Source organism: Erithacus rubecula, assembly GCF_903797595.1.
Source record: "Erithacus rubecula genome assembly, contig: SUPER_Z_unloc_4, whole genome shotgun sequence".
Taxonomy (NCBI): domain Eukaryota; kingdom Metazoa; phylum Chordata; class Aves; order Passeriformes; family Muscicapidae; genus Erithacus; species Erithacus rubecula.
Window position 1 is genome coordinate 1,854,450 of NW_027635670.1, and position 13,408 is coordinate 1,867,857.

The 13,408-nt window shown below is 38.9% G+C and overlaps 1 protein-coding gene across 2 annotated transcripts in view; it reads left to right on the top strand.

The window, feature by feature from the left end:
- The window catches only part of TRPM3 (transient receptor potential cation channel subfamily M member 3), a 258,913-nt gene that overhangs the window by 202,097 nt on the left and 43,408 nt on the right, over positions 1-13,408 (top strand). The window contains exons 13-19 of one of the 2 annotated variants that reach the window (XM_079331479.1): positions 5,221-5,256; positions 5,395-5,535; positions 6,903-6,932; positions 7,957-8,246; positions 9,152-9,380; positions 11,836-12,003; positions 12,886-13,011. In XM_079331479.1, the coding sequence (XP_079187605.1) occupies positions 5,221-5,256; positions 5,395-5,535; positions 6,903-6,932; positions 7,957-8,246; positions 9,152-9,380; positions 11,836-12,003; positions 12,886-13,011 (1,020 nt within the window). The remainder of the gene's footprint in view (positions 1-5,220; positions 5,257-5,394; positions 5,536-6,902; positions 6,933-7,956; positions 8,247-9,151; positions 9,381-11,835; positions 12,004-12,885; positions 13,012-13,408) is intronic. The other variant, XM_079331480.1, reaches the window with a different exon arrangement.

The window sequence follows — 13,408 nt, forward strand, 5'->3', positions numbered from 1 at the left end:
TCTCCTTGGATTGAGCTGAGTGGAGCTAGGATCTGTTTAGAATGGATACTGCTTTTGAAGCCCAAGTTTCCAGAATATTTTTTACTCAATATGCAGTTATTTATGTGCCTATAAGAATTTGAAAGTAGCATAATGTGCCTTCTGCTTTTAAAATACATAACTTTCCAAATGCCTTCTCTCCCCCAGAATCACCTTTGCAAGTCCTTCTTCAAAGACATAGCAAATTATATGCTGAGTAACTAAAAAATATTAATCTTTTTTTTTCTGAGCCCCTAACTAAGTATGTATTTTTAAAGAAACTCTTGAATGAAAAGACATCAAAGTGGTCAAAGATGATCTTTACTCATGGATATACATGGATAGACATTAAATAAACTTGCACTGTATTTGATGACATTATTTATTCCACACTGACTTCTAACTGTTGGGTGATGGTTATCTTTCCACAAATTTCTCTTTCTTTCCTCTGTCAATGTAAAAATCTTCAGTAATTCCAGCTACATTGAATCAGTCTTACAAATATAGGTGAGGGCTTTGTGAGGCTCTTTAGTACCTTCCTGGGGTGCATTTCTGATTTTGTAAGGGATGAGGAAAAGCCAGGGTTCATAAGAAGAAGTGACAGGTCACCATAGTCCTGCCAGCTGAGCAGATCCCTTACCAGTCACCCAAGCCATAAATCAGTCGGATTTATCAGTCAGATGTTGTCAGCAGATCTGACAACAGTTTAAATGAAAACACCTCTAGGAAAAAGCTTCCTAATGGACACATCACCATTTGACAGTTAGATGGCCCATCATGCATGAAAGATAGAGCATGCTGCTGATGCTAATTTTTTGAGCTCATGTATATTTTGATGACAGACACCTAATCTCTCAGATTTGATTACAGCTTCACAGAATATAAATATAAAAGTGTGTAATACACCACCTGCAGTCAATAGCTAATCAATATGAAGTAAATTGTGCATTTATATGTACATCTCAATTTTTAAACCTGCACTATTTTAAAGGGTGTATGCTAAAAAAAAAGTATTTTCATCTTGACCACTGTGGATTCTGAGATAGAAATTAAATTTAAAAATCACAGAAGCAGTAATTTACTACTATTGTACTATATAGCTGTATAAATCAGTAGAAGGGTGTTGTTTTGTTTTGTATTGTTTTGTTTTGTTATGTTATGTTATGTTTTGTTTGAAAGACAATTTTTCCTGCTTGATAAAGCAAATAATTAGAACAGAAGTCACATTATTAGATTCCGTTTGTGGTTGCCTACATGTATACACACACACACGTGCACACAAACATATAATAGAATACATTTTCACTTTGGATTTCCAAATACTGCTGTGAATATGCCTAAGCAGCATGTTGTAAAGGCCTGGAGGCACAATCTTAAAGAATTTGCAGTAATAAAAATGTGCATAAATTTTGCATGTATTAACAAGACAAATTAAGTTATAATGACTCTGCCTCAGATCACTTTTCAGTTATCTCAATTCCACAGCTACATAGCAGGGCCAACCTTCCTGCATTTTTGGCCTCATGGCCATTTTGACATCTCCTGTCAAGGGTCCAGAATTTCACATTTAAGTTTGGCTTCCCTCCATAGACCATACACAGTAATGTTCCCAGGCTAAGCAGAATCAGATAGTGGCTGAGCTGGATACCCTGTCTGCAAGTGGATGCTGCCCTCTACAAATAAAATAAATAAATAAAAATTATTCCCTGCCTCAACTAGCTGATGAAGATCAGTAGAAATTAACAGATGGATTCTTTTCATTTATCTAAAACATTGTATATAACTAACAGATCTCAATTCCACTTCAGGATTATTTATATTTCCAAAGTTAGGTGTTTTTTGGACTGCTGCTCTTCATCTGCATTCCCAAAGAACAAACTAGCAGTATATAAAATTTTAACAGTATTACTTTTTCCTCAGCATGCAAACTCAGAGGCTTGATACGTGGTGACATGAAAATGCACTTCAAGGGAAGGAAGTACTACAACTGACTAGCTACAGTTTACACCCGAAATTTCTTCAGGAGAAGAATAGTGCATTAACACCGAAGAGTTTGTCCCAGCCTTAAAAGATTTGTGGGTTATTAACCAGGACAACCATCTTACATCAAAGTCAGATTTTCTCCTTGGTCATTCTTGGCCACCTAGACTGCACTAAATCAGTTCATCCAAATCTTGTTCTTGGGGCAATTCTGTCCCTCTTGCACTGCTGTGCTTCATTTACAAGCATTCTTAGTGCTGCCAGGGTGGTTCAAGCTATCTGCTAACAGAGCAAACACTTTGGCAAGCGTGCCACTCCTTCCACAAGGATGCTCCAGTTTTCTTTACTAGGGCTTCTCGCTTTGGATAAGTAATGTTTCTGAAGTGTGTATTTTTGCTTTGCATTTGTATTTTTGATTTTGGAGTTTTCATTAGTGAAGTGCTTCAGTATCATCTGGGAGGTTAAGATTCATCTTTTATCAAAGTTACTTTACTGGAAATTCTTAATCTATAATCTTTTATGAAAATTTAGAAATCTAACTATATCAAGGCACTTTGTAACACGTGTAGAACCCTGATGCCTGTTGTTCTTTCTTAACTGCTCAAATGATTTTTGCCACTTAATTATATTAAAGCATTCAGTTTGAGTGAAGACTTTAGGATACAAGGAGTCAGTTGAACTACAATCCTGCCTTGGAGCTGCAATTCCCATTTCTGCTAATGCTTTCTTCCTTGTTCTAGTAGAATTATCATTTTACACATTCTGGGGAGAGAAGAACGTTTTGGGGGAAAAACCAACCAAGCAAACCTCGCAGAATTAATTTTTTAAAAATTCATTTTTAGGTTTCTTTTTCATTTAATTTTTGGATGTTATTTTTCTTTAAACTGCTCAGCATAAATATTGCCATGTCCAAATTATCTATGTTAGTACACATTCCTGCAAAACACAGTAACTCCTCCAGCCATCAAATTAGACAAGATTAAGAATGTTGCAAGAGGATATGCTATAGGGCATTACTTAGAAATGGTTGGTGGCTCAATTTTTTCCACTAAATTTGCTTTATTTTCTGTCTCTTTGAATGCCAGCCAATTGCTGGGCATGGTACACTATGAGAGCACAACCTCCCTCCCTCCCTCCTCAATCTTTTCACCATGCTCCTTGCACCTTGGCAGCAGGGCAGGTAGTAAGCCTTGCTCTTCATGGCTGATGCAGAAAAGGAGGATCTTTGCATCCATTTTTTTCTCTTCTGCAGAACCAGTTGCCATCTACTCTCCATTAGTGTTTCTCTGCTCTAATCTAATAAGGACATCTCCAGAGAAGCCAGACAGATCTCCAGACATGCAGATATTTCCAGAAAGATGTGCTAATCATAAAATTGCTGTGTGTGAATTACTAACCTTCTTGTAATGAACACATAAAAAGACCTACAGGCTCACTGTAACCTGTACAGTATTTATATCATTATAGAACATTAGATTATTGCAGTACACTGAAAAATTTTGGAGCTGAGTTACAATTTCTAGTCCTTCTGCTGTATTGGATATATGAGATCATATTTTATTACAGTAATATTCCTTTTTTCAAAGCTACTATTCACAGTACACAGAAGGATAATTTGTCTCTCTTTCCACCTTTGTTTTGTAATCATATCTTTTACACAGTGTCATACAAAACAGAGAAGGTTCTGTAAATTTGAAGGGTTTCTTAGTGATGTCTCTAGAGCCCAGTGATCTATTCACAGTTTGCTGAATCATGCCTTTTTTTCTGGTAGGGAATGCTTATTGAAACACAAACTATCATCCAGTCAACTCAGAAACAATGAGTTAGAGAAGGAAGCAAACTTTCATTTCGGTTTTCATTCCTTCCCATTAGTCCTTTCCTCTGGCAAAGGGATCAGAGTTTATCTTGAGTAGTTCCTCTGGAGGGAATAGAAGAGCAGGTGTGCCCACCCTGGGGTTTTGTTCCTCCATTGCCAGAGACCCCCATGAGACTTGACTGGCACATCTGTGAGTGCAGCCCTGCCTGAAATTGTTCCACACACAAGATATTCCACTGGGTTTACTGCAACTGGAGAATAGAAATGCCCCATTAACTCAGAGCAAATTCGTGTGCACTGAGAGAAAATCTGTTAGTGAAATCTTTCTTCATACTTTTGCACTCAGAAGTACTGGAGAACCTTAGTGGTGCCATTTTCAGATTTGAAAGTGAAGAGGAAGAAGATGTGTGCAAAGGAATTGCCATAAAAAGGACAGTAAGATGTGGTCATATTTGTAATTCTTTTTCCTTTCAAGTTAAAAGGTACATGCTGAAGACATCACATACACATACACATACACTTACACATACACATCTATTTAGATGTAGATATATAAAAATATCTAACAGAGGGTAAGAAAGGAAAATAAATGGAAAGAGAAGTATGTAGACATCTTTTCCAGGATCCTGGTAATGACACTTGCCAAAAACTCGGTTCACTCATTGTGAGGCAATCTCCATGGCTCTGCTAGAAATTACATAACCAGATAATGTGTTCAAAAGAGCTTTTAGTAAAATATGTAAGGAACTCAAATAGGGAATATGTAGAAAAATTGCTAGGCCTGTAGTTTTCTTCATAAATAAATCCCAAAATAATTAGCCACAGGTATTTTGCTTATTACAGCTTTCATACTTACAGATGCTTTCCCCATTTTCATGGTGTGAAACTTAAGCAAGGGTGTGTATTCTTTGAACATAACTCCAAGACTGAATGCTGATAGACTCTCCTTGCCCTTATCAACTAGTAATAATGGTAGCTCATGAACTATGTAAGTCCTTTAGAGTTGTAACACCATTCTTACCTCCTTCCCTTCCTTTCCTGGAACATGGGTATGAAACTCTGCAGGATGGGAACAAGCCGGTCGCATCTGAATAAAAGATTTTGTGTGATGTCACTTCACCATGCCTTGACAGTTCAGATGAGGCAGTCTAGAGAGATGCCAGCAAAGATGTGAGATGCCAGAACAAGTGGTGGGTGAGATCTGGTGCAGGAAAAGTGCTATGTTGCAGAGCTAGTCCAGCAACACTGCCTGACTTTTCAAGTGTATCGATCCTCATGCTTTTGTTTCTGCAGTCATGTTCCTTGTTTCCCCAGCTGAAGAATATGAGTACTGTGTACTGACGTTATCTTCTGTTGCTTCCAACCAGTTCTTCACCTTCTTATTTAACTTATGTCTTCTTTCCAAGCGAGAATATCCAGGTTTCGGTTGGATCTATTTTAAGGTGAATTAATTAACTAGCATAATAATACATTCCTGCTTTTACCTATTTAATTTGTTTTATTCTAAGATAATTTCACTGACATTTAACAATGCCAGTAATAAGCATTTCTTCTCCCACCGTCCTTACTTTTCATTTCAGGGAAACTTACCTCCTGACTATCGGATAAGCCTGATTGATATTGGATTGGTGATAGAGTACCTGATGGGAGGAGCCTATCGCTGCAATTACACCCGAAAGCGGTTCAGAACACTTTACCACAATCTGTTCGGGCCCAAGAGGGTAAGAAATGAGTTATTTGCTGTCCTCATGACTGTTCCAACTGGCAGGGGTTACCATAGCTTCTTACATGGTTGCAGACTGGTGAGATCCAGTGCACACAGTGTTCATTCTACTGATTCATTTACATTATGTGCATTGCAGCTATCTCACCATAATGCATCGCAAGCCAGACACTGATACAAGCTATGGTTTTTATTAGTTTAATGATGAAATAATTGTGTTCTACTGCCCTGATAAAACCAGCACATAAAAAAGTCTCCTCTGACTCTAAAACTTGCAATTATAAGTATTCACAGCTTTTAAAAGACAAATCTTTTGACCTGCACCAATAATACTACAATTTTGACTCAGAGTTGAAAACTTCTGCATTGTTAGATGCATTTCCTATCTCATGGCTCACTTCCTGATTGTGATCTGAAGCTTTCAGGGCAAAGAAACTCATAACTCAAAACTTGTTTATTTTTTGGATGTGGCTCCAGCAATCATTGAGTTCATGGCAGAACCACTGTTAAATATTTTTGTGGGTTCTATGTTTGATAAGTTATGCCACCATGAATACAAAGTAAGGTCACAAAAGCTGTTTATTGCCATCCATATTGCCATTGACCCAATCCAGCCTGAACAGGAGTCTGTTCAGCTCCTCCCAGTGAGATTTGTAGTTACTTCTTTATCTCTTTTTGCCTCAAATTTCAGATTTTAGCAATACACAGCACTGAAAGTATTAATAAGTGGCTATCAATAGCAACAGCTCTGTGAAACTCTTACAGACAACTGCCTAAAATGTCCTTTTTCTTATGATTCTTAACATTTTAAAGTAAAGACAGTGATTGTAGCTGGTGGGAGAGACTTCATTCCCATAATCACTACATTGAGAAAACCATTTAAGCAGTGATTTCACTGACACCGAACAAACACACAGAGCAGCTCCACACCAAATAAAAGTGTAAAAATCCACAACAGTCAATAAAAATGTTCTAGGGCAGTGGCCAAAACACTGATGTACTCCAGAGAAATCCGTTCATGCCTTATCAGTGGTCTCTATCATGTTCTTGCTAGAACAGCCCTAATCAGCTGTAATTTGTACCTGAATCCAAATGTATGTCTTCTGTTGTGGTTTGGGTGAAATAGTGTCAAACTCATGTTTGAAATAACTACATATATGTGATTATATGATTGGCACGTGTGTATATATATATATATATATACACATTACATTACATTATATATATATTATCTAGATTTTATTGTATATTCTACATCACTCTACATGCACATGTACATATGTGTATATGTATACTAAAATAGCTGTAATTTTTCATCACTATTCTGTGAGAAATAACATTTTTCTACCTTTTTTTTTTTGACAGCCAAAAGCCCTGAAGCTGCTGGGAATGGAGGTAGGCAACCTGTGGCAGATCTTAATGTCTTTTCCTTCTTTGACAAATATAAACTATATCCAGATAATATTTAAATTCACTGTAATGAAAGCATGAATAGTATTTTTCATCCAGATAACATGTTTACACAAGGGCCAGATTAAGAAACATTTCTTAATAAAAGTCCAAGAGATTGCTAAGGAAAAAGAGGGCTCTGTCCCAACTATGGATCTTTTCAGTTTTTTGTTCAATAAGAATAAAACAACATGTTTCAGTCTGGCAGGGAAAGCAGAATTTCAGTCAGATAGCATCTAACTTCAAAACATGTTCAGAGAAATTAAACACTTGCAGAGAATGATGAAGAAATTTTTATACAGGTCAAAGTTATCTCAGTTTTATTGGCAATTTTGGCTACCCCAATGCTTCAAGGGGATAGTATTTTCATGTTTGTTTATTTTATGGAATCACTTCCGTTTTCCCATCCATAGACACAGGACAGGGGACAGCTCATCTGACAAAAGTAAAAGGCTAAAATGAGAAAGGCAAAACTAAAGGCAACAGTAACAACCAAGGGGTAGAGAAGGAAGGGATAAACACACAGAATAGGAGTAAAGGGAGATTGCCATCTTTGTAAGGAGATGAAGGGAGAAAACACAAGAAAATTTCTCCTGGATATATTCTTTCTGAAGATGGAAAGAGGCAGATGCATTGCAGTAGGTGTTACATTTGCAGTGAGCTCTTAGCTTTATTTTAATGGTGTCTTTTCCAAAATGGTTCTGGATATGGTATGGTTGTACTCTCTCTTATTAGGGAGATAGAGCAATTCAGAGTGACAGTCCACAGTTCTGTTTCCCTGTTTACAGTCTTAATTACAGTGCACGCACCAATACTTTTTTTGTTGTTTATCTAAGTTAAATATTTTGTCCATAAAATTATGAATGGGCTGGCCTACAGAAGACAAGCTTGACATCTTAGGTACTGATTTCAATGAATTGTGTGAACTGATTCGGTTCCTTCACTGACAAAAGAATTTCAATTCCCACAGGATGATGTCCCTTTGCGTCGAGGGAGAAAACCAACAAAGAAAAAAGAAGAAGAAGTTGATATTGATATGGATGACCCTGAGATCAATCACTTTCCCTTCCCATTCCATGAGCTGATGGTGTGGGCTGTGCTGATGAAACGTCAGAAGATGGCCCTCTTCTTTTGGCAACATGGGGAAGAGGCTATGGCTAAAGCACTGGTGGCCTGCAAACTTTGCAAAGCCATGGCCCACGAAGCATCAGAAAATGACATGGTGGATGACATATCCCAAGAGCTGAACCACAATTCCAGGTAAACTTCCTTTCAAGTACTCTTTCCTGAGGGAACAAAAAAAAAAAAAAAAAAAAAAAAAAAACAAACCCAAAAAAAAAAAAAACCACCACCAAAAAAAAAAAGGGAAGAGAGATTTCTTAACCTTACTAAAATGCTCTTATCTGTACTTTGCTTTCATTTCTAACTTGTAGAGCAAGTGCAGTCCCTTCAGAGAAAATCTAAGTGGCTTTTAAACAATCTATCTGCCAGAGTAACGAAGTTGTTAGCAATATAACTTCTGAAATGAGAAGATGTCAAGAAGACAGTGAAATGTCTATATTGTTTATGTGTTCTCCCTGAGGCGTCAAGAGTCAGACTGCAACATTTCTCTGTGCTTTTTCAGGACACTCTGTACATACTGAGCAGAACAGTTATTGAAATCCTTATAAGCACAGTATTCAGGCAGAGGTTTTAATTAACCAAAGGTCATGTTTAGATGAGCAAGGCAAGATACTAGATTCCATAAGAATCTTTCCTGATGTTAAAGTTTTAGAAATTTAGGATTTTAGAAAGGATATTGGACACTCTTCTTCCAGGAGGCTTGGCTGTGAAGCCATGGGTAAACAGCAGAGAAGCAGTCCCTTAAGCTGCAGATAACCAGAGGATTTCAGTTAGAAAATGTCAGGGAGGTGGGCAGGGAGGTGGGAGCAGACAGCTGGTAGGTGTGGGTGCTCATCACTGCTAAGTTGGGGCACTTATTTATATGCCTAACATTAGCCACTGACATTTGAAAGTGTGGGTTTGGTTTCCTGTGTGGAGTCACCATCACGATTTGCATGAGGGAAGGTGGTGTGCCCCTTGCAGAGGCTGGCAGTGGCAGAGAGATGTTTTGGGCACAAGACTGTGTGAGCCAGCGGGAACGAGTGGATGTCCCTCTGTTGCAGGGACTTCGGCCAGCTGGCGGTCGAGCTGTTGGACCAGTCCTACAAGCAGGACGAGCAACTGGCAATGAAACTGCTGACCTATGAGCTGAAGAACTGGAGCAACGCCACGTGCCTGCAGCTGGCAGTGGCAGCCAAGCACAGGGACTTCATCGCCCACACCTGCAGCCAGATGCTGCTCACTGACATGTGGATGGGTCGTCTCCGGATGAGAAAAAATTCTGGCCTAAAGGTCATTCCTGTTTTAAAATAAAATTAACATTCAGAGAATTCTAATAGATGGGGACAGGGTTCACAACAAATCTGTAATAACTGTCTAAAGTAACCATATTTCAGATGTTCATTTACAGTGATATTAAGCAGGGTGTATTCTTCCTGTGTTCAGTTTTTTAGCTGGGGCTTATCATAAGTTTGAGTTCAAAGCACTCAGCTTAAATTTTTTCATTCTCTTTTTTAAAGCCGTCTCTGGCATCATTTATCAGAATAAGAATTGAGCTAGGAGGTTAGTATGTCACCACTCTGCCTATATACTTGAGGAGTTACCTAAGAGTTTTAGAGATAAAAAAAGGGATAAGAAGTGTGAGTGAATTAACCATTAGTGAAAGGTGCTGATCTGACAACCTTCCCCAGAATAGGCAAAGCTGCACAAATTTCTGTGCAAACCCTTGCAGATCTTCCTGATGGCATCTGAAGGTACTCCTTTAGAGAGTCTATAGGATAATCCAGTTTTCAAAGCTGTTAAAGCTTTACTTTCACAGTTGACAAAACTGCTAACAGTGCAAAGTGAACTCTGAGAGGAATTTGAGTCCGTGGCATGTTTCACCAAAGCAGTCACCAGTCAGAACACACCCAGGAATTGCCTCTTCCTCCCAGATCACTGAGAAGTATTTTCAGTGAAGGGATTCTCTCTTCTGCATTAATTGCTTGTGTGAAAATAGGTAATTACTCAGCTGTGTTGCCATGTGAAAAGATGTTCAGTAATGGCAAGAATGCTTCCAGCCTGGCTCTTAATCCAGTGACAGTGATGAGTGAGAGAAAGTGGCTGATAACATTCCTATGCAGGACCTGTGCATACAAGTTGCTCTGCTACAGGTAGAAAATATTCTCACATTTGGAGACATTCCTACTACATCTTTCCTGAACTCACAGGCCTATTATCCTTCAGAGGGACAGCTGCTTTGTTCACTGTTTGGATTTGCAGATATTCAGCCTACACACATGAAGGGCAATGCAGCATGCACTGGTTTCCTACTACATGCATTCCACTTTACAGTGCACATTTCTTAAGCCCTAACACAGACCTTTATTTCATTATGCATAACTGAAGGTAACAGGGTCTGTTTCCTTTCTGCTTCTTCTAACACCAGGGCTTCATAAGAGTTCTTTACTCAGGTTCTAGTCTGTTCTTTATTTCATTGAAGCTCATTAGCAGAACTTGTTTAAAGCTGAAGCAGGCTACAAGCTCCATGAGGCAGCATGACAAAGAAATAAATTTGCAAGCGTGAGTCATGGTTTGCTTCCCAAGTTTTTTCCCTTTGAAACTGACAAATAGTAGGAAGATTGAATATAATTCTTTAGATTCTTGCTGAGGATGTATGACCCCAATTGAAGGGCTAGCGGCAGCTGTTAATCCTGTGTGCTTTTAAAAAGAGCCTTTCTGTGAAGCCAGGTCTGCCTGTAAGCCCCTCTCCCCAAACCCATCTTTTTGTGAGGCTGGAGCAGTGCAGGAAGCTTTTCCTAGGATGAGTACAGCATACATAACTGCTCCTCATTGTGTAGTTAGAAAGGTTTCAACAGCACACAGGCTGTCTGATGATAGGATCAGCACAAGCACCCTCCCTAACCTAAGTTAACTATCTGGTTTCACTCTCATTCAGGAAGAGATTTATAAGAAAATCATTTTCCATCAAGTTGCAGCATAACTAGGAAAAGTTATCATGCATATGAATACAGACTTTACTTTGTATTACTGTGATATCTGTTCAGTTGTGCTAGTGTTTCAACCCAAGCATTGTTCGTTACTTATATTTCCCAACAAGGTAATTTTAGTGGTTTCTACACTCCTGCATCTAAGAGAGGGAAGACAGAAAAGAAAGAGCTGTCATTACACAGCTGTCTGGTTACTGAAACAAAATCTAAGGGAATTGCATATCTATTCACCACAGCATTTGCTTTTGCTGGCTTTGCCTTATCTCCTCAGATAACACATAGTTACATTTCTTTCGCTATAAGTGGGCATTAAGCTCAGACACAAAGATATATTAATGCTCTCTGTAGAAATAAATTCTCTCTGTGTGTTCTTTATAGTGATATTTTGTATTATGCAAAATGCAGACATTTACAGGTCTGTACATCCACGTGTATGTGTACACCACACCTGCTCTTGACCTTATATAATATGATGTAAGTATATTCTAGTACGTAGCACTAGGTTTCAGGTGATGAGTAAGCAGATAAAACATTCAAGAACATTCACAGCAACACTAGTAGAAGTTACATGCTTTGATTCAGTACTCTGGTAACAATACCCCCAATGGCAAATACTTTATTGTCATAGAAACTCACATGCACACGTATCTTTCTTTTTCTAATTCTCCTGTGGGAGTTGTTCCATTTGATGCTAAGTAACCATTATGACCATAATGTGTTTTCTGTGATGATTATTGTTATCATTATTATTGCTTTAGGTAATTCTGGGAATTCTACTTCCTCCTTCAATCCTCAGCTTGGAGTTCAAGAACAAAGATGATATGCCCTACATGACTCAGGCCAATGAGATCCATCTTCAAGAAAAGGATCCAGAGGAACCAGAGAAGCCAGTGAAAGAGAAAGACGAAGAAGACATGGAGCTCACTGTAAGTGCTCACAATAAATCATCAGCCTCAGTGCTGTCAATTTGTTATTCCTACTTCTGTAGGCACTGCAGATCATCTGATGGCTAAATATAGTATATGATAGGATACTATTCTTCACACTCCCCTCTCCTCCATGGGACTCAAGCAACTCAAGTTATCATTTTGCCTCCATGCTGCAGCAGTTCATGGTGATGCTCTGCTGTAATATCCTCATATTTTGACTTAATTTGATGCCACATTGTCTGAAGTAAGCGAGTTAGATTTTAGAAGCTCTCAGCATTGACAGATGACCTCTCTGGTGGAAAAAGGCTCACCTAGAGTTGGAAATGCCCAAAGATCCATGGAAGCCAGAGATCTTTTTTTTCTTTTAGTTGAGTTCACTAGAAAATAAGGAAGTGTGCAAACAGGCCAGAAAAATTATGAAAACTTACTCCAAAGTTCTTTTTATATTTGTGGTCATTGCCTTTCACATAAACACACATCCAGTTTTTAATCCTCTGAAGACATTAGCAGGCAGCTAGACAGCTCCACTTCTACAAATTAACAGAATTGTGTAAGGAGGGACTGGTCAGTATTAGTAACACAGCCTTTGAGGAATAATTTACACCACAAGGAATAAGACAGCTAAAGCTCTGAAAACTACACAAGTCATCTATCTCCTGTCTCTTGTTCTCACAGTTTTTAGTTTGGGCTAGTTAATTGTTATGGCTATTACGTCTGCCTTAGTCTAGTTTGATGTGGATTTGTTTGGGTTTGATTGTGGTATCTTTGAGAGGCTTAAAACTCAGCCCCACTTGGTCAGGATAGAGGCATAGACATAAAAGGGATTTGCCTGTTTAAGTTAAAAAACAAAAACAAAAAAACCCAGACTGTTTCCCACAGGCAAACAGCAGGAGCTGCCCACAGGACCCCGACTGCAGGCAGGCAGAAGGATCTGCCTACAGGATCCAATATGCAGGCAAGCCGAAGGAGCAGCCCACCAGACCCACCTACAGGACCCGTTTGCAGGCAAGAACCTGGCTCTTGGGGAGGACCAGAAGCCAGAATAGCAGCAATGGGGCATTCTCTGCTCATCAGCTGTTGATTGCAAGTTACTAACCCTTGGCTTCTGATCCCCTTATGAAGTGCCTATTCAAATCAAATAAGCACTTTGCAAGCTGCCTTTTACCTGGCAATGGGGAGAGATTTGGGGAAGATGTGTTTTCCATCTCACCATAGTTACCCCAGCTCCTGGTTTCTTGTCTACAATACTGTTTCCTTTTCCCCTTCTGATTCCTGCTGCAAGTAAGTGATGTGTCCAGTATATCTGCTATTCCAGATGAACCTTAGATGTTGCCCCTCTTCTCCTTTCCATGTGCTGACAGTCCTATTGCCCTGTTCTGTCATTGACTCTCCCCTTATTTCC